The sequence below is a fragment of the Spermophilus citellus genome (genome assembly GCF_964194105.1).
Source record: "Spermophilus citellus genome assembly, chromosome: 2".
In the NCBI taxonomy this organism is placed as follows: domain Eukaryota; kingdom Metazoa; phylum Chordata; class Mammalia; order Rodentia; family Sciuridae; genus Spermophilus; species Spermophilus citellus.
In genome coordinates, this window is record NC_138183.1 from 206,070,889 (window position 1) to 206,091,768 (window position 20,880).

The 20,880-nt window shown below is 44.6% G+C and overlaps 1 protein-coding gene across 1 annotated transcript in view; it reads left to right on the plus strand.

Moving 5' to 3' along the window:
* Nucleotides 1–604: 604 nt before the first annotated feature.
* The window catches only part of PARVA (parvin alpha), a 154,341-nt gene continuing 134,065 nt past the window's right edge, over nucleotides 605–20,880 (plus strand). Inside the window, exon 1 of the mRNA XM_081275374.1 lies at nucleotides 605–983. Coding sequence (XP_081131500.1) covers nucleotides 848–983 — 136 coding nt within the window. The 5' untranslated portion in view covers nucleotides 605–847. The remainder of the gene's footprint in view (nucleotides 984–20,880) is intronic.

Here is a 20,880-nt window from a genome sequence, read left to right on the forward strand (position 1 = left end):
ACTACAACCCTGTTATTCCAAGTGAGCATGGTGGTCACCCTACCATTTTTACTTTGGCAGGATAAGTTGCTCTAAGGGAGATGGTGTCTGAGGAGCCCATGGTTGCGCTTTCCCCATGCAGGTTCCCACCAACATTTAAGACCCTCCTTTGTACAAGCCATTGAGCTGCTAGAAACATGGTTGTCCTGCAAGAATAAGTCTGGGCCCTACCTTCATGTACTTCCAACTTCTCTTGGATGGGAGAAGAGGAGGGTGATGGCCCTGGATAAATCCAGGTAACACTGGTGAGGCCCAGTTTGATAGGGCCTAAACACATTTTGGTCCACTCCAGTTATTTCTTCCAGGACCTGGCTCGCTTTGTTTCATTAAGTCAAGACTTGGGCTAATTTTATAAGAAGTAATTCAGAAGAACAAGCGCCTCCAAGCAGCTGGGAGACAGAGTAACAGAGTTGGTTTGGTTCAGATCCTGATTTGTGCTAGGATGTGTGCTGGGTGCAGTCTTCTAGGTTCCAGCACTTCCAGCCAGGAGAGTTATACATACACCCAAACTGATAAGGCCACATGTCTTGTGGCATGGGGCAGATTCGGGGGATCCTCCCTGCTCGGGCCAGCCTAGAGGCGCAGGCCCGGCCGGGGTGCGGGCCCCAGCGCACAGCTCCTTCCAGGGCGGAGGGCGGCGCGAGGGAGGGAGCGAGGGAAGGGAAAGGCGAGCGTGAGCTGCCTCAAATGCTTGGAATAATTCCGCTTCCGTTTGGAAAGCCGCAGCCTCAGTCCCGCCGCCGCCCGCCGCGTCCGCCCAGCTCCAGCTCGGCGTCCCGCTCGGCCCGCGGCTGCCCGCTCTGCCGCCATGGCTACCTCCCCGCAGAAGTCGCCCTCGGTCCCCAAGTCCCCCACTCCCAAGTCGCCCCCGTCCCGCAAGAAGGATGACTCCTTCTTGGGGAAACTCGGAGGGACCCTGGCCCGGAGGAAGAAAGCCAAGGAAGGTAAGTGCGGCGGAGCCCGACGGCCTGCAGGGGCCGGGGGCCTGGGGGCCGGGGCGCCGGGGCTGGGCGGGAGCGCGCGGCGGGTGCCCGGCGCGGTTGGGCGCGCAGCGAGGCGTGCGCGCGCTGCCTGGAAGTCGGCTGGAGCTAGACGCACCCCGCACTCTGGCCCTGCGCGGGTGGGTCTTGGAGGCCGCTCTTCCCGCCGCCTCCCGGATGCTGCTCTCCAGGGCTTGGGGCCAGGCGGACGCCTCCGCTGGGCCGAGGGCGGGCGCCGCGTGGCCTCGGGAGGCGACAGGACCCAGAGCTCGGGCCGGACCCAGCCCCATCCCGTAGGCAGCGTCCTCCAGTGGGCCCGTGTCCCCGCCCTCCCAGCGCCCGAGGGCTGGCATTGACCAAGTTTCTACTGAAACTTTCCGGGCGCCGTCATTCTCTCTCTTTGCCTTCATTGGTCTCTAAAATCAGGTCGTTTGGACTTGCTGAAGTCCTCTTGTAGCAGCGAAGCAGCGTTGGCCTCTTTGGCTGTTTTCTACACCCCCAGGGCTCTGTTAATGGAGTTGATCAATATCAAATGTTTGTTGAATGAATGAGTGAAGAACTGGCTGTCCTAGCGGTACCGCGGGGGTAGTAAATGATAAACTTGAAACTCTGACTCGAGAATACCCGGGTTAGATACAAACCTGGCATCATGAGCCGTGACCCTGCTGTGAACTCAGACATTCAGGGACTTTACAAACCACATTTTCTTTTTTCCCCACCGTGGTGAAATTAAGGCAACCCCCCCCCCCCCCCCAGGATGTAAGATAATTTTGTCCTGTGGGTAGAATTTGCATCCTGGGTTTTGATTTGGAAAATGAGGCCGCATTTCTTAAGAAGCATTCTAGTGATTGACAGATGCGTGGGTAGAGGTTGCTGGGTTAAAAAGTTTTGAATACATTGCTCAGTGGACTGGAAATAACCCTTCTGAAAGCTGTGACGTTGAGATGTAAATGAGTTATGTTCTTAACTTTTTTTAAAGCATAAAAACCAATTTCAGTGTTGAGAATTAGCTGGACCCAAAAACTAGACCTCTGTTCCCTAGGTAAACGTAAGCAGCAGCAAAACACATTCCAAAATTTTCCTCAATTTTATCATGTTCTCCCTTATCCACAGGTGGTGTGTTCCAAGACCCCCAGTAGATGCCTAAAATCATTGATAGTACCAAACTCTATATCAACTGGTCTTTCATATATATATGTTGACAAAGTTTAATCTATAGGCTAGGCACAGTAAGATGTTAACAATAATGACTAAAATAGAACAGTTATTTATATTGTAATACAAGTTATATGAATGTGGCCTTTCTCAAAAAGTCTTATAGTATTTACCTGCCCTTCTTATGATGGTGTGAGAAGATACACTGTCCATGTGATGAGATGAAGTGAGACCAGTCACATAGGCATGGTGATTTATTTAGACTACTAGGTGAGAGTTAATTTAATACAGGTCTTGCAATACTGTGACAGTGGATCTAACAATTGAGCCAGTAACCAAGGTGACCACTAAGTGACGAATGGTGGGTAGCATATGCAGTGTGGATACGCTGGACAAAGGGATGATTCATGTCCCAGGCAGGAGGGGGTGGGGTCAGGCACAAGATGTCATCATGCTATTTGGAATGGTGTACAGTTTCAAACGTATGAGTTGTGTAGTTGGAATTTTCCACTCATGGTGTGCAATTTAAAATTTATGAACTATTTCCGGAATTTTCCGTTTAACATTTTCTAACTGAAGTGGACCACAGGTAACTAAAACCACAGAAAGTGAAACTAAGGATCAGCAGGGAATGCTGTGTTTTGGCAGACCTTTTGTTAGTGTACAGTTGGTGGCAAGTCATAAAATCTTGGCTTGGAAAGCCCTTTTCTAGGCTGCATTTCTAATGTTTTCTTACAGGGTTCCTAATAGGGGCTCATCCAGCTTCAGACTGGGCAACTCAGAATTACTGAGGACTCACCCTATCTTTAGCAACTATGAGAAAAGTTTCCATTTAGCCAAAACGTGTTTTTTTTTTTTTTTTTTTTTTTTTTTTTTTTTTTTTTTTTCTGTACCTGCTACTCTCTGTGGACCAGGAGAGTAAGTTTGACAGTGTCCAGTTAACCCCCTCAAAGAGACTGTGCTTTCTGGAGTCTTCCCTTGGCCAGGCCAAGCATCCCCTCCCTATTGGAGCTGTTCTGCATAGACATGACCTTAAGGCTTTCTGGCATCCTGTCCCTTCAGTTGCATTCAGGGTCCCTGCAGGAAACAGAAGGCCGACTTAGTTGGGATTTTGAAAATAATTAGTGAAGGGATTATTTATAGAGCTGTGGGAAGGTTAAAGGAAGCAAAAGGGATGCTGAGATGCTGAGGGGCTAGCAATAGGAGGAAGCTGTTACCACCTCAAGGCCTGAAGGGACGAGGGAAGCAAACTGGAAACTGTGAGAAACTGGAGCTGTGGAAGAGAGGTTGTTCACTAGGACTGTCATAGCAAAAGGACATAGCTACTGCCAGAAAGAGGGAGAGAATGGTACACAAAAGGCATGTTTTCTTTCTTCTTGCCCTTGAATCTATTCAAGGCTGAACCTAGTAGGAAGCTGCCTGGGCAAGGGAATTTGGGTGCAGCAATTTGTAGGGGCCAGCTCCTGCATATTCTTAAGCAAAGAATAGACCACAGAGGGAAGTGGAGGGAGATGGTGAATACCTAGCAGACGCTGTCAGAGTGAGCTGCCCAGAAGTCTACATAGTACAGTAGTCAAAGCCACCCGGCTCTGAATGGAACAGGGCTGTCGCCTCCCTTATTCTAACATAGACGATATTCTATTAATGCAGCCAAGGGTGCTTTTTCTTTACTCTGGGAACTATATCACACAATCTCTTATTGAACTTGTTATCAGCTTAGTCAAAGGGATTTTTATATTTGTTGCTTCTTATCCATGCCCTTCCCTATCATGGATTCACTCAATTAGGTTTTTGAAACCAAGTGCAAAGTCTTGTTTTGTCCCTATTATACTTTTTTTTTTTCATTTTGTTGTTTTGTTTTACTTTTTAATATTGAAGGTTGAACTCGGGGTCTTGTGCATGCTAGACAAGTGCTCTACCACTGAGCCACATCTCCAGTCCAATAATTCCTATTTCTTGGTGTTGTTCCCTGTTATACTTAACTATAATGTCCTGATTCTGTCATTCAGCCTTTTAGGTGATACAGAGGCCTTACATGGATGAATGGGAGAGCTCACGGCTTCTAATGGGGCTGGCCACCACCCAGCTGTAGCTGCTTGCTGCTGCCTGGGGGTGGGTCTATGAGTCAGTCCAAGAAATTAGTGGGGCTGGTGGGAAATGACTGTTCTTAGTGTGGGCTGGGTCTCTGTGATCAGGGCTGCCCCTGTCAAGGGCCCACTAATATCACTGCAATAACAGTAAGGCTGTCTCTTGCTCGGCATCCTGCATAAGCTCACAGTTCTATGCTTTGATGACTATGCCTTCTTCCACTTTCCCCATAGTGTTCTAGAACCTCTCATTCTTCATGATTCCTCAAGATCACTGATATCCGTACGTCTGCAAGTTATCCCAGTGCTTTGACATAGGATTCTCCTGGGCCCAACAACTCCCTTTCACTCATTTGATGCCTGCTGTGTTCCCTCAGTATAAGAAACAAAGAGTGGAAAGACATAATACATGTTAGGCACTTTAGGTCCATAATTTCATGTAAAATATGTGTTTCTATAGATATTTAATACATATATCATAAAGTAATTATGCCTCATAAGAATACATTATTTCTCTATTTTTATTTTTAATTTGTTTATTTTTTGCAGGGCTGGAAATGGAACCCAGGGCCTTGCCCGTGCTAGGCAAGCACTTTATCACTGAGCTACATCCCCAACCTTCATATAAAAATACCTTAAACAAATACTGATTCTTGCATTTTGGTAAGAAAAAGTAGTGTTAGGCAAGAAAGAATTGGTAATTCAAGGCATAGTCTTTAAGATCAGACGTGTTCGGGTTGATTTCTGCTCTAGCCTCTTATTGATTGCTGTAACTTAGGACAAGTTCCATCAAATCTCTAAACTTCTGTTTCTTCACCTGTGATATGAAACTAAAAATTGCATCTTTACATGGAAGTTATTTGGGCTAGAATGAGATAGAACATGTAATGTACATTGCATGGCACAAATAATGGTAGCTTATAAAATTGAGAACTCAATTTTAAAGAGTCCTTGGAATTTGAAATAGTCTTTTTATTATGGACTGCAGAAAGGTTTATAAATTCTATAAATAGCCAAGTAGCCCGAGAGACTGTGAGGAACCTGTGTGGCACTATTTGGTCCCTTTAGAGACAAAGGGGCCTTTTTTTTTTGCAAATCAGATCCTCCCCTTAGCCAAGGTGTCACATTCTGGCATTTCAGAGGATCCAGGCCCACTCTCCTGAGTTGTAGGAGGTGGCTTTAGTTTTTCTTCTATGGATCTTCTCCTCTGGGTTTCCAGTCTCCATCTGTTGGTGCCTGGACTGATCACTTGGACTCAACTTGCCAGAGGGCCACTTTTCATCTTTCTTCCTCCAGATGTGTCCCTAATACTTGCTCTTTCAGGACATCATCTTGACTTCAGTGCCAGCTGAATGTGTCCCAAATTAGGTCAGGAGCTGTGGGCACTGTCTTTACCCATTTAGTATGTTCTTAAGAGTTTTGCATTTTGCTCAGTACCTAATGAGGGCTTTAATGTAATTATAATAATGATAATAATAAATTTTATTTCAGTTCTGGGATCAAACCTAGGCCTCACATGGACTAGGCAAGCCCTGAACCACACCTCCAGCCTTAAAGCCGTAATTCTTTTAACAATACTAGCATCTACCCCTGGATTCTGACTGGCTGGCCAGCGTTGCTGAGGAAACTCCCTGATCCATGCAATGGATGTTTGGTCTGTAGAACGAGCAAGTCCCCAGCACTGCACAGCAGTCTATGCTTCTTTCCTGCTCAATTTCACTCTCATTTTCCAAAGTGCCTTCTCCAGAGCCTTGTCACTCCAGTCCTTCCCTGGACTTTGAGACAGAATATTGAGGGTCAGGTTTGAGTGACTTCATGTTCCCTTCACTCTGTCCAGTGCTACCCAGATCTACAGCTCTGCTTTCATGCTTTCTTCCTGTCCCAGACCCTTCTGAGGAGGTCCCTTCTCCTTTCCTTTTAGCCTCCTCCCAGATGGGGGATAACCAGATGCCCCATTTCTCATATCCCCAGTCTTTTTCTTGTTGCTCTCTCTAACATTTGATTTTGTTAACTTGCTTTCCCATTCAGAGAAAACCTGATGTTGGCTTCCTCCTCAAGTAAACCTCAGAGATCTCTAAAGGGTTGTCTGTTCTTGCTTCTCCTTTCTCATCTCCTAATCCCTTTTCAATCCAGTATTCCCATTTTTTTTTTCCCCTCCAGTTACTTCTGCCAGGCACTGTGTTGGGTGCGAAAAGGAAAACGGACACAAATGCCTGTTGTGGAGCTTACGTTCTAATGGAAAAGTCATGGTAACAAGTTGGTAGGGCTGGGGTTGTGGCTCAGAGGTAGAGTACTTGCCTAGCACGTGTGATGCATTGAGTTCGGTCCTCAGCACTGCATAAAAAAATAAATAAAATAATGTTGTAAAAAAAAAGCAATAAGTTGGTAAAGTGTGCGTATTTTGTCAGAGTGGCGATTGGTGTTCTAGAACAAAATAAGGCAGGAAAAAGGAAATATTGCTGTGGGAAGAGGGGTGGTTGGGGGTTTGAAATAGGATGGCTTCAAAGGCCTCCCTGGGAGTGGTGTGCCTGAGTCAAGTCCTGCAGGATTGAGGGAGAGTCTTTGCATTGTGGATATGAACCTTGAAGTTGGAAAGAGTGGCAGATTCAAAAGACCCTCTGAGCCAGGAGTGGCCCTGGTGTGTTATCAAGGACCAGCAAGGAGGTCCCCGTGACTAGAGGAGAGAGAAAGCACACTTGTGGAAGGCAGAGAGGTCCCCAGCGAATGAGGGTGAGATTGGGCAGGGCTCTGGAAGCCAGTGTAAGGTGTGGGCCCCTGCTCAGAGGGAAATGGGAAGGCTTGGGAGAGTTCACACAGTAGTGACATGGCCTCGCTTCTATTTCAATAGGCTCTCACTGATAGTGTTCAGTGACTGAAAGCAAGCGGGTGTGGAAGCAGGGAGACGAGTCAGGGGGCTCAAAAGTGGTGGTCTAGAGCAGGGTGGTAGCTGTGGAAGGGGTGAGCGTTGAATTCTGGAAGTAGTTTGAAGATTCTGAAGATAGGAGTTACTGAAAGATTGGGTGTAAAATGAGAGAGTGGAATCAAAATGATTCCAGGGGTTTGAGTTTGAACACCCAGAAGGATGGAATTAATTTTAACTGTGATGGAGAATCCTGCCGGACAGGCTGGTTTGGGGAGGAAGAGATGGAGCTGGATTTTAGATCTATCTGGTTAGGGGCCTGTTGTACTTCCAAGCACAGGTGATGAGTTTGCAGTTGATCCTGCAAATCAGGGGAGGGTCTGGAGATATAGGTGTGCATAGCTGTATTTAAACCCCCAACACTGGGACCACTGAGCGTGAATAGAAAATAGAAGAGGTTTTTGCAGGGTGCGGTCGTGCATGCCTGTAATCCCAGCTGCTGGGGAGATCAAGGCAGGAGTTCTAGGCCAACCTCAGCAACCTGGAGAGACCTGGTCTCAAAGTTTAAAAAATAGAATAAAAATAAAAGGAAATGGAGGTATAGTTCAGTGATAGAGTGTCCCTGGGTGCCATCCCCAGTGAGGGGCGGGGGAATAGAAGGTGTCTAAGGAGTGAACCAGGTAACTTTTCTCCATTTAAAAGCTGATAGATGAGCAGGAACTAATGAGAGAGATCGAGGAGGACAGGAGTCAGAGTGACAGGAGGGGAATGGGAAGAATGTGGAGTGTGGAAGGCAACTGGAGAAGTGATTCAGTGCCACTATTGAAGTGACTTCTGGTTGAGGTCTCCAAAATCCTGTCTCCTTTTCAACCCTGATTCTACTTGGGCTCATGAAGGCATTTGGCATCCTCCTCTTTTCCTTAAAAGCATCTTTAGCAATTAAAAAAAAAAAAAAAAAGAATATCTCCTCTATTGACTTTTTCCACCATGAATTTGTTCCCTGTATCCCCCTCTTTTCTCCTGTTTGCCGCTTGGCTGTATTTCCTGGCCTTCTGCCTATCCTGCCTGCCCTCCCTCTGGTTTTCTCCCTGGGCTGTCCCACCTGCTCCCACAGCCTCACCACAACCTTCCCATTGACGGTTCCCAAATCCTCGCCTCAGATCTTGACCTTTCACCCACTGCCCTAGGATGTCTTCCCACAGTCTCAGATGTGTCATGGGATTCTAAACTCAGCATGCCTTCAGTGGAATTATAATTTGTCCCACTTGCCCAGATCTGCTCCAGCTCTTCCGCTGTCAGCCTAAGGCTGACACGTTGTGGACATCTTCTATTTCAGAGGTCACAAACTTTCTTAATGTCCTCAGTTACGGACATCCAGTGCTGCCTTGTCACCCTGGATGACAGACACACCAACCAAGTGTAATTATGGACACTTAAATTTGAATTTCACATAATTTTCATGTGTCTCCTTTGATTTTTTTCCAGCCATTTAGAAACTGGGAAAGCCATCCTCGTTCTGGGGCTGTGTAGAGCGGACAGCAGGCTGGACGTGGCCCCGGGGCAGGGGTTAGCTCCACTTCATCTCCCACATCCGGCCATCTCTTGTGAAGTCTTGCTGACTCTGCCTTCTACATATCGCTGTTTCAATTCAGGCCTCATAAGTGCCCTTTGTCTTCTTTTAGATTACTCGTTTATTTTTAAAATTCTACCCTCTTCATTTTCTACCTGAAGTATTGCAGTATCCACCCTCCTGGTTTCCCTGTCTCTGGCCCATTGGTGTTCAACCTGGCCCTTCAGCCTTTTGCCAATATGTTGTTTTTTAAAACAAAGTTAACATCTCCCCAAGATGGGCTTCTTGGCATAGCATTCAAGGCCTTCACAACTACTCTTTTACATTGTGTGTCCTGTACCCTCTGTTTTCCTTCTAAGAAATCTCCATGTTCACCAGCAAATCACCATGTATCCCCCAAACATCCTATTCTTCCCCATTGCTAGACCTTCTTCCTTTCTCTGTTAAACAAACTCTGTTATTTCATTAAGACCCAACCCAGATCTCCCCTTCTGCATACCGTCTTCTATAGAGTCCCCAGGAAGGGTGGGATGCTTCCTTCTTTGTGACCCACAGCACCTTGTGCCTACTCTGTGGTGGCACTGGCCACATTGCAATACAGTCACTTGTCACTGTACATGTCACATGCCATGGGGAGACTTCTGGACCCCTCCTGCCTACCGTGATATTTCACACACACACAAACACACACACACACACACACAGAAATTTCTATGGGGTGTATTTCCCATATTTGTCTTGGTGGAAATAGTGCACATAATTTTAGACAGGTCTCTTCCCCTTTCTGCTATTATTTACCCATTTCTAATATTAGGGGATTAGGTTAAATAACCTCTTGGGGCCCTTGCAGCCCTGCTCTTCTATGATTTCTGAGCTCTTGTTTCACCAGGCTTCTCTCAAATTTAGTTTTATTGTCCATGTAGGGTGGTCTGGGAATTACATCATCACAAAGACCTCTTTCTTTCCTCCACTAATGAAGGCACCTCTGTGTCGGGTGGAGGAGATGGATACCAGGATAAGTGGGCCCTGGCCCAAGGACACCTCCATATTAGGAATTGGTCTCCTTGTCTCGTGGAATATCTCTATTTGGTTAACAAGCACAGTTCATAATTATGTTTTAGCCATTAGGCAGGAGGAGAGATGAAATCCTCATGTAAACATTTGTAAGCATCTAAGATCTCCACTCACTCTCTTGGAAAAAAGCAACATTTGGGGAAAGCCCTATAACAATTCCAACAATAAAACACTTTAAGAAATAAAAGTAAAATACTTTAAAAGTAGATATAAAGTTTTCACTATTGACAGCCTGAAATCAATAGGAAATCTAAATGAGGGCTTTGCTTAAAGACAAGTGTCCTTGGATGGTGCCCTGAACCTCAGCCTTCCCTTTCATTTCCCCTATAGATGCTGTGGGGGCAGGAGTTGTGTTTACTGTGCCCACATTTGTATCCCACATGCCTAGTTTAGAGCCTGGTACTTAACAAATACTCTGTAAAATGTTTCTTGACTGACTGCCTGGATCATCCGTAGGTGTCTTATTCTCATTGAGGGAATCCCCAGGTTACTCCAAACTCTGTTCTAATTTCAGGTGGCTCTTCTGGTCATTGGCCTCCATTTGGGTCTCAACTGTTGCCAACCTCCCCTGAGTGTGTATGTGTGTGTGTGTGTGTGTTATATAACTTATAAGAATGCCTCCTCCTACCATCCAGGAATCTCTTTTCTTCATATGGAAAGACATCATCAGCCAGGCATTAATTTGGCTAACACACAAGGGCCACTGGGACAAGAGATTTGGGTTTGAGAATCTGTGGATGCTGATTGAGTAGCAATGGCAGTGAATCTCCAAGGGGGCCTCTGGTCTGGGTGGGGATGAGATGGTATATGGAGGCCAGAAAGCTTTCTTTGCAGAAATGGCTTTGCACAAATTCATGATGGACAGCTTAAATAAAGAAGGTTGAAGATGAAACAACTCATTGTCAAGAAACATGTGCAGACCAACACTCTACTAGAGAGATTCAGAATTCCTTGAAACCCCCTGAATCCTGCCTAATTCCCCTACCCTCCCCGCCCTGCTCATCTCACCTTGTGTCCTCAAGTGCACAACTAAGGCCACTGAAAGTCAGCCAGAAGCAGGACCAGACATCACTGTTCAGCAAGAAAGCCCCTCCTGCTCCAAACACAGAAAACAAAAGACAAAACAAAAACAACTCCCCCCACCCCCCAAAAGGAAACTAACTAAAAGGAGAGACTGGCTCAATACCACCCTTCCCGTGAGCTTCCCCTTGAATTTGTTAATTGCAGCTGTGTAATTTTCATTTGGGCCTCGGATAAATGTTTGCATAAAGTGTCTGTCGCTCACTGTGGAACTCACCTAAAATCTAGTTCTGTTGGCATTTACTAAGTGGTAATTCTATATGCTTGAACTGGCCAGGCTGCCAAAGCCTTGGTAAACCAACTCAGTGACCAATGGCATTGCACTTTATACCAGCCCTTGGAAAATGTTACATTGTGGGTGGAACAAACAGTGAACTTTATCAGTTTGCACAGAAATATTCTTAGTTATTGCACATTCTCTTGGAAGAAAGAAAAAATAAACCAAATCCCTTAGCATCTGGTTTCTTTACTTAAAGTTTGTTCTTCCTCATTATAAAATTAAAGCATGGTTATGGCATTTATGGAAAAGTAGACAAAATAATCATACCAAGTTCTGATCCCAAAGACAAGCACTAGTAGATTTTGACTTCTTTCTTTTTTTTTCTTTATTCTAACTTTCCTCCTATTTAAAGTTGTGATTATTCTATATATGTTTTATAGATACAAATTCTTTATCGTTGTTTTTCTTTTATTATTATAATTTAATTTTTCGTTATCATAAATCTTATTAAAATTGTTAGAGGCACCTAATATTCCATGAAGTGACTGGCTTATTAACCATTTCTTTTGGTCCTCTCTCTTTTTTTTTCCTTCCTAGATATAATGCTGCCTAAAACGTTTTTTAAAAAATTCAGAATAATTTCCTTTGGATAGAGCTCCAGGGTTGCAATTGGAAGGCCCAGGGATTACGGTTGGCTTGTTTACGTCAATAGTTAGAACTGATCATCAGGAGAAATTACTGCTGTTGGGTCTGGCGATGTCTGTGATAGGTTGTTAGGCTGACATTTGTTTCCAATTGGCTGGCAGGACCAAGTCACCGAAGATGAGGTGGGAAGGTGACAGGTCAGGGGACAGGTAATATCCAGCCTGGCCAGGAACATGCTCAGCGTAGGGCTCTAGTACAGGCAGCCCTTAAGTTTAGAACCTTCTCTTATGGCCATCCTTCCGTTTGTTTGTGGCCCTAGGTATTGCCCTGGTGTCCACTCCCTTCTGACAGAGCCCAGGGTGTGGATGCCTTGGGAAGAGGCAACCAGAAGGCTACCCTGGGAGCTGTAGCCACGTGCCCTGTCCTGTGAGTTCTGGCCATTCCCATGTGGGCTATGCCCACATGAGATTTGGTCTAAGTCCCTCTTCCTCTTGCTTACTTCCTCTCCATCTCCCAACACCAGAACTGTTGGCCTTCCCACCCTGGTAACTGCAGTTACATGGGAGGTAATCCCAGGACAGTCGACCAGTCTGCTGTAGAAAAGGTGATCTTATCATATTTAGGGCCATGCTGGGGTGAAACCCACAGGCAAACTGGTGCTTTAGGCTGGGTCTTGAAGCCAGAGGAGGGCCCCCTCTGGACCCCGAGGACACAAGGGATAGGACAGGCTTAGGAAGAGAGCCTGCTGGGTTGCAGTTGGCTTTTGACAGAAGAGGTTGGGCTGGTGCCTTAGGGCTCAGTTTCTTCTACTTGCAGCCCCAGTCAGTCATCAGGTTGTCTTGGTTCCTTGCAGGATGGAGTTGAGCCAGCTGGAATCCTCCCTGCCACACCCAACCCCTCTGGGTCTGCTTCCCCAGAGCCACTGGAGGCAGACATTCTCCCTGGGAGGGATGTGTCTGAGAGGAGGGTGTCTGTTCCATCCGTGAATCATTCCATCCTTCACTCATTCCCTTATCTTTTTTAAGATCCAGGGGCAACTCCCTTCTTCTCTGCTGTGGAAAACAGCCTGACTCCCAGGAGACCTGAATGAAGAAGCTCTGCAGGAAATCGCAGCTTAGTTCTTGAGGGCGATGGTGTTCGGCTATAAAGGGTCAAGTCTGTTGCCTCTTTCTGCTACCACAGTGACAAGAGCCCGGGTCACAGCACTCCCAGTAACTCCAAGGAGCTCAGTAGAGACTTTCTAGAATACATTCCTTATAGAATAATTAATCTGCCCATTGTAGCAGTATTACATTGACTTTTCAATTCAAAACAATTATTCCACATGAGGTTTTTGTCTTGGCCAGCATGGCGTTGGCTATAAGGCCTACTGGGAGCTCTGGTAGGGAGGGGGAAGGAGAGAGGAGTCCAAGAGGAGTCTGTAGTCCCACTTCCAAATTTAGGGGGTAGTGTACATCAGGTTCATTGAGGTAGGCACCAAGTTGCCAAGGTACAGAGATTCTGGACAGAGAATTATTGGCATCTGTTGTGCCTGAGTCCCGAATCAGGGGTACTTATCTTTGTCCAGGGTGGGGTCTCAGGTTGGATTGTGGGGACAGAAGTTAGTAGCCAGGTTAGGACTCTCACTGAGTAGGTGAGGAGCAGGGCAGCTGCAGTCTCACTGTGGAATCAGGACTTTCTGGCTGCACAGAGTAGAGGTGGGTGGGGAGGTTGATGCTAATGGAGGGACCCTGGTTCTGGACCTTCTCACCCCATTTTCCTGTATTTCCAACTTGGAAATAAACGTAGCTCTCTCTTAGGAAGAATTTTCCCAATTACCCATAAGGCCTATCTATCCCTGGCTTCCAACCCTGGTAGGGCAGATCGGCAGATGACAGGTAGTTAATAATGACATGTAAGAAGCCTGGGCAACAGGAACTGACAGTTTTGATGCTGTTTGCATAACACAGGAGAAGAGTAACACAATTCCATTTTAAAACAACTCTCAGAATACAGGCGAGTCCTGAAATCTCCCCTTGCAAGGAGTTATAGCTGCCTCTTGGCTGAGGATTGTCAGGTCTGTCTTACTGGGCCCTGTAGCACTTTTAGCACAAGCCCAAAGTCCCGTGGAATGGAATGATACTGCCCCTGCATTTCCTCCATGGCTGTCATTGTGGCAAATTGCAAGGCTCCCATGATGACTATGGAGAGGCAGATTGATTTGTTCCTTCTGATTGTTGCTGTGCTGAACATGGCTGGGGTGATGGGCACCCAGATTTCACACCTTGTAATGGCCCTGTCAGGGGTGGATGTTAGCACAATTGGGACCTGACACTTCAATAAATCTGAGACATTCTGCCACGGAGATCAAAGTTCAGAATTGCTTAAATTGGTGTTAGAGCAGGTGGGAAACAGGAGTCCAGGGCCATGAATTGCATGGATGGCAATTGCCATTCAGTTTGTAAGGCCTGAATGTCAGCTTTTCAAATGCTGTGACATCAATTTAAGTAATTCGGGCTCCTAACTACCCGGCCCTTTCAGCATTACTAGTTCTGGGAAATATGATTCATGGTCTAGCGTATGCTCCTGTGTGGGTGGAAAAAAAAAAAAAAAAACAGCCCTGGATGGATGCCTGGGACTGGAAGACTGCTTATGCAGGATTGGTATCAGTGGGTTATCAGTTTTCAAGGGAGCCTACCTGGTGCACTGATAGCTCATGGGTGCACCTCAGCCATGACCTCTTGCTTTGACTTCAGACTCATTAGCATATGTGGGTCTTGGCATTGTCACTTGTACTCAGAGATGGATCCAGATTTTAACAGGGCATGTAGTTCACAAGGGCTTTTGATGAGATGGGATTGTGCTCTGGTTTCTGATGGAAGCTTAAGACCAGAGGAAAGGTAATCTGATCCATACGGAGGAGTGGGCACTTTTTTTTTTTTTTAATGTAGTAGCTTTATTGAGATATAATCCATCTATTTAAATGGCATAATTTAGTGATATTTAATATGTTCATAGTGTGCAAACATTACCATAATCAATTTTGGAACATTTTTGTAATCCAACAGAAAGAAACCACGTATCCATTAACTTCCCTTTCCCTACCCATTCTCTACTCCTAAATAACCACTAATCTACTTTCAGTCTCTATGGATTTGCCTATTCTAGACATTTTGTACAAATGGAGTCTCATAATATATGGGATCTTCTGTGTATCTGGCCTCTTTCACTTAGCATAATACTTTCAAGGTTCATCCAGGTTGTAGCATGTGTCAGTACTTATGTCTTTTTATGGCTGAAAAATATTCTGTTAGATAGATATTTGGCTTATCCATTCATTCGTTTATGGGCATTTAGATTATTAGTAATTAGCTATTACTAATAAGCACTATGAATTTTCATGTATGTTTTTGTGTGCACATGTGTTTTCATTTCTCATGTGTAAAGATATCTAGGAGTGACCATACAGGGCCATATGGTAAGTCTATGTTTGACATTCTGAGGAGCTGTCACACTATGTTCTAAAGCAGCTGCACCAGTCCAAATGCTCACCAGCAATGCACAATGGGTCCAATTTCTTCACATCTTCACCAACACTTGTTATTGCCTGCCTGTCTGATAATAGCCATCCTAGTGTGGGTTACGTATATCTCATTTTGCTTCTTATTGTATTTCTCTGATGGCCAACCTTGAACATCTTTTCAAGTGCCTTTTGGCCATTTGTAATCTAACCATAGGGTTCAGTGCACATCTGTATCCTGATTTTTATGTCTCTTGGACTATTAACCCAGAAAGATGCATATTGAGGGTATCTCTTCCTTTTATTTTTTGTAAAGTCCTCATATACCACTGGAAATTGCCTAGAATACAATTTGTTGCCCCAAATTATTAAAAAGAAAAAAGTAAAAAAAAAAAAGGCAAAAAAGTCATACTAGGAAAATACCAAAGGCTTAAAATTTGTGACATGTGGAAAATTGTGATAATGTACTTTGATACTCTGTTAATTTCCTGTTACTCTAACAAAATACCTGACCTGATACATTTATTTTTTTGAAAGTTTATTTTTTTCTCATAGTTTTGAGGGTTCATGTCTAAGATGGGTAGGCCCATTGCTTTGGGCTGTTGGTGGGGGTACCAGATGGCAATGGTGCGGAGCATGTGACAGAACAAATAGCTCATTTCATGGCCTGGAAGCAAAATAACACAAATGCGTCCAGTGTAAGCATGTATACAGTGGTGTTATGAGCCAGGAACTGTATATGTGCCTTATGTACATTAACTTATTCAATTTTCCTGATAACCCCATGAAAAATGTATTATCCCCTCTACAAATGAAGAAACTAAAGTACAGAGAGGTCAGGTAACTTACCAAGGTCAAGGCTAGTGTCCTAATTAAGGCAATACCACCTGCTGTTAACAGATAAGCCCCCCAACTCCAAAGATTAATGTAATAAAAGTTTACTTCTTATTTCCAGCAGAACCAATGGCATTGTTCTTGATTGGATTGCCCTCCACATGGTCATTCTGGGACCCAGCACTCTTTCATCTTATGGCTCTCCCACCTTCTAGATTTTTTTCAGTGCTCTCCACTCAGCCAGTGGATGAAAAAGGGATCAAGGACTGCAGGGCAAGGTTTTGGGAGCCAGCCCTGGGTGTGGTGCATATCACTTTTGCCCCTTACCACTGGCCAGAACTCAATTATGTGACTACCCTTCAGGGCCAGAGAGGCTGAGAAAGGTAATTCCTATGTGCATCTATTTGCCGTTGTTGGCAAGTGGAACAGATGTGATTTGAACCCAGGCAGCCTGGCCCCAGACTTGCTGTTAACCAGCATACTCTTCTACCTCACTGTGATGAATGGCTCAAAAGAATATAGAGAGAGGGGCATAGGGTTCTCCTGAGTTTTCTTTCCACATGTAACTGTATTTGGTTGCCTGGATGCCATTGAAGTCACTGAGTTTCAAAAAGAAAATAACAGTAAGAACTACTATTAATTGAATGTTTGCCAGGCACTGTTCTGAGCGTTTTTACATGTTCTATTTCATTTAATCCTCACGGTACCTCCATATAGTAATAGTTGACTATCCCTTATTTGAAATGCGTGGAACCAGCAAATGTCTCAGGTTTGGGAGTATTGTGGATTTTGAAATATCTGCAAGGATTTTATTCTGAAATCTGAAATGCTTCAAAATCTGAAACCTTTTGAGTGCCCATTGTTTATTTTCAGGAGAGGAAGCTAAGGCAGAGAGTTTTGTTCCATGTCCAAATTCACATTATTAAGAGGTGTCACTGGTTTAGACATAGGATTGAAAGAAGAGGCAGAAGACAAGAAAGCCAGAGTCACTGTGGTTGCAATCCAAAATGTAGCCTGAACCTTGTTTGGGTCCCCTTCAAACAAATCCAGGTCTACAAGGAATTTATGAGACAGTCTGGAAAATGTAAAGACTCGCGGGAGATCTGATGATATGAAAGGACCCTTGTTAACTTACGGCATGAAATGATGCAGTGGTTATATAAAAAAATTCCTTTCCTGTGAAGATTTTTAGTTTGATACCATCCCGTTTATTGATTCTTGATCTTATTTCTTACGTATTAGGAGTTTTATTGCGGAAGTCAGTTCCTAAACTGACATAGAGGAATGTTGGGCCTACTTTTTCTTCTAGTAGGCACAGAGTCTGTGGTCTAATGCATAAGTCCTTGATCCGTTTTGAGTTGAATTTTGTGTGAGGTGAGAAATAGAGGTTCAATTTCATTCTACTACATATCGATTTCCAGTTTTCCCAGCACCATTTATTGAAGAGGCTATCTTTTCTCCAATGTATGTGTATGGCACCTTTGTCTAGTATGAGAAAACTGTATTTATGTGGGTTTGAATCTGTATCTTCTAATCTCCTCCATTAGTATTCATGTCTGTTTTGTATAAGCAACAATAAAAATATTAGCCAAGGATGTGGGGAAAGAGGTTCACTTATACATTGCTGGCACAGCCACTCTGGAAAGCAGTATGGAAATTCCTTAGAAAACTTGGAATGGAGCTATCCTGTTATCCCACTCCTCAGTTTATATCCAAAGGACTTAAAATCAGCATACTACAGTGATGCAGCCACATTGATGTTTATAGCATTTCAATTCACAATAGCCAAGCTATGGAACCAACCTAGGTGCCCTTCAACAGATGAAAGGATAAAGAAAATGTGGGGTGTGTGTGTGTGTGTGTGTGTGAGACACACACACACAATAGAATATTACTCAGCCTTAAAGAAGAATGAAATTATGGCATTTGCCAGCAAATGGATGGAACTGGAGGCTATCATGCTAAGTGAAATAAGCCAATCCCAAAAAACCAAATGCCAAATATTCTCTCTGATATGTGGATGATAACCCACAACAAAAGAGGGGAAGATTAGAAGATCATTGGACTAGACAAAGGGGAATGAAGGGAAGGGAGGTGGGACAGTAATTGCAAAGAGAGCAGAATGAATTGGATATAACTTTTCTATTCTCGTACATAAATACACGACCCATGTAACTCCACATCATGTACAGCCACAATAATGGGATTCTAACTGGAACAAATTATGCTTATTCTGTGTGTGTATAACATTTCAAAATAAAGTCTACAGTCATGTAAAAGAATAATAAAAAATGAAAAAAAAAGAAAGAAAATTCCTTATCTTTTTGAGACACCAAAATGTTTGTGGATGACATAATAAAATATCTAGGATTTGCTTCAAACAGTGCAGAGTAGGGGGGTTGAGGCCTACATGGCAGTGGGAGAGGTGGTTGTAGAGAGGAGTGGCGTGTGGAGGGTGGTTATGCTGTTCTTTCTTCTTTGGGATACATTTGAAATTTTCCATTTTAATTATGATAAAAAAAGAAGACTTTAGTGAATGATGAGGGCAGACTTTTGTGTGGCTCCTGTAATAAACGAAGTGATGGGAGGCTCAGGGCACTGAGCACTGAGGGTCAGCAGCTTTGTCCAGCAGGTCTTTGGGGACTCTGTGTGTGCCACTGGCCACTTTTTGAATTCCGATTCTGAGATCCTCCAGGAGGAAGCGCTTATTGCCTGGAGAATTAGGCTCCTAAAGGTGAGCCCTGGAGCCTCCCAGAGGTAGAAGCACGGGCTTCCTTGGCAAGGGGGAGACCTGCCAAAGTCAAGGCTCTGCTCTGGCCATGTGGCCTTAGCAAGGCTAGTTGCGCAACCTGTGACAAATATCTTGCTGAAAGGTACAGCGAGGCCCCAGGCCCCAGCTGCACTTTAATTAAGCAGTGAAATCCATTGGAGTTAGCCCCTCCGAGGGCCAGTTCTCCTGAGTCCCAGGTGAAGCCAGCTCATAACTGGCTGAGGGCCAGGAGGAAGGTGGGCCGCTGGCCCTCTCTAGTCTCTGATGAAAATCCACAGTGGCGCTCAGCAGCCTGGCTTCCGACCCAATGCAAATAAAGCCTGGCATTTGGAGATGGTATTAAATGTTTTAAATCAATATTCTAGAGGCAGGATCAGAACAATTAAAACCCTGCTTTCCCACCCAGATCATTGGAATATGTGGGAATGTAAGTTTTTCAGTTCACTTTTAACATACAGCAGGTGCAAAATGGAGGGGTCTGCCTGGTCACATTCTGGGTGTAGTTTGCTCCATCCCCAGCATCTTTTGCCTTCTGTGCACATGTTCAGCATATGTTAATCACCTCAGGGTTTTCCTATACAATGTCACATTTAATCCCTCCAGGAACCCTGGGAGGTCCTGTCATCCTCATTTAAGGAAACTGAGGCTCAGAGGGTTGAAGTGAATTTGCCCAAGGCCTCTTTGCTATTAAATGGTAGAACAAGGACCTCAGTTTCTTCACTGAAACTGAAGTCGAACTCTTTGCCCACTATGACATCACTGGCCTTTCTGATTAGCATGTGTTCATTCATCAATAATAATGAGCAATGGTAAATCAATAGTAACTATTGAATAATTTACAGTCTTTAAAAGTGTTGGCAGTTTTTATAGTTTGTTCATTTGGTCAACAAATGGGTATTGAGAAACGAGCCTGGAAGGGATGTTTCTGGTCCCAGGAAACAGTGGCTCTGCAACCTGGGGCAAGTTCATCATCTTATCTCTGCTTCAATCTCTCATCTGCAGCATGGGGCCTCCCTAGCACCCACCTCCCAAGGTTGTCTTGAAAGGAACTGGTCCCTGCCTAGTGCTGGCCCTTGGGGGCATTTCAGCAATACTTACCTCTGCTCCACCCACCCAGGTACTGTGTCTGGTCTTGTGGAACTTTCCTCTTATTCATAGCACCTTTGGCTGGTCAATAGTATTTCTTATATGATGATTAAGCTAGCTAAAACTGTTCATGGTTAAAAAGAAAAAAGTGCTAAGAGGCCAGAAATATAAACCGAAAAGTCAGGAGTCCTTGGGCTGCCTCATTCCCAGGCTTAGAGACAAGAGTGCCCTGTGTCAGAAAAGCTCTGCATTGCAAGTGTATATACTTGGATTTTTTTGGGGGGGAGTTGGAAGGGGTATTGGGGATTGAACTGAGGAGCACTCAACCACTGAGCTACATCCCCAGCCCTATTTTGTATTTTTTATTGAGAGACAGGATCTCACTGAGTTGCATAGTGCCTCTCTGTTGCTGAGGCTGGCTTTGAACTTGTGATCCTCCTGCCTCAGCCTCCTGAGCTGCTGGGATTACAGGCATGCGCCACTTCACCTAGCTTGCCTTCTTTATAAAGCTGCTTTCTGCGTTGTGTGGATGTACCACTCTGTATAAGGGTGTTTAGCCAGTTCCCGTTCCATGAACATTTACATTTTTTGAAATGTTTGGCTACTCCAAACAATGCTGCATCAATCATGCGTTCAGCCAAGCAAAAACATTCTGACCTATTTCATCTGTACAATAAATTCTTAGAGGCAGAATTACTGAGTCAAAAATTTATTAGGTCTGAACTTTGCTGGGTATTACCGAATTGGTCTCCAAAAAGGAAATTCAAGGGAAGAAAAGGCCCGGTTCGAATTTTTAAACATTTATTTCTGTTAAGAATTCAGGCTTGAGCAAATTTTTAAACACCTATTTCTTGTTAAGATTACAGGCTTGGTGCATGCCTGTAATCCCAGTAGCTCAGGAGGCTGAGGCTGGAGGGTCACAAGTTTCAGATCAGTCTCCACAATTTAGTGAGACCCTGTCTCAAAATAAAAATAAAAAGT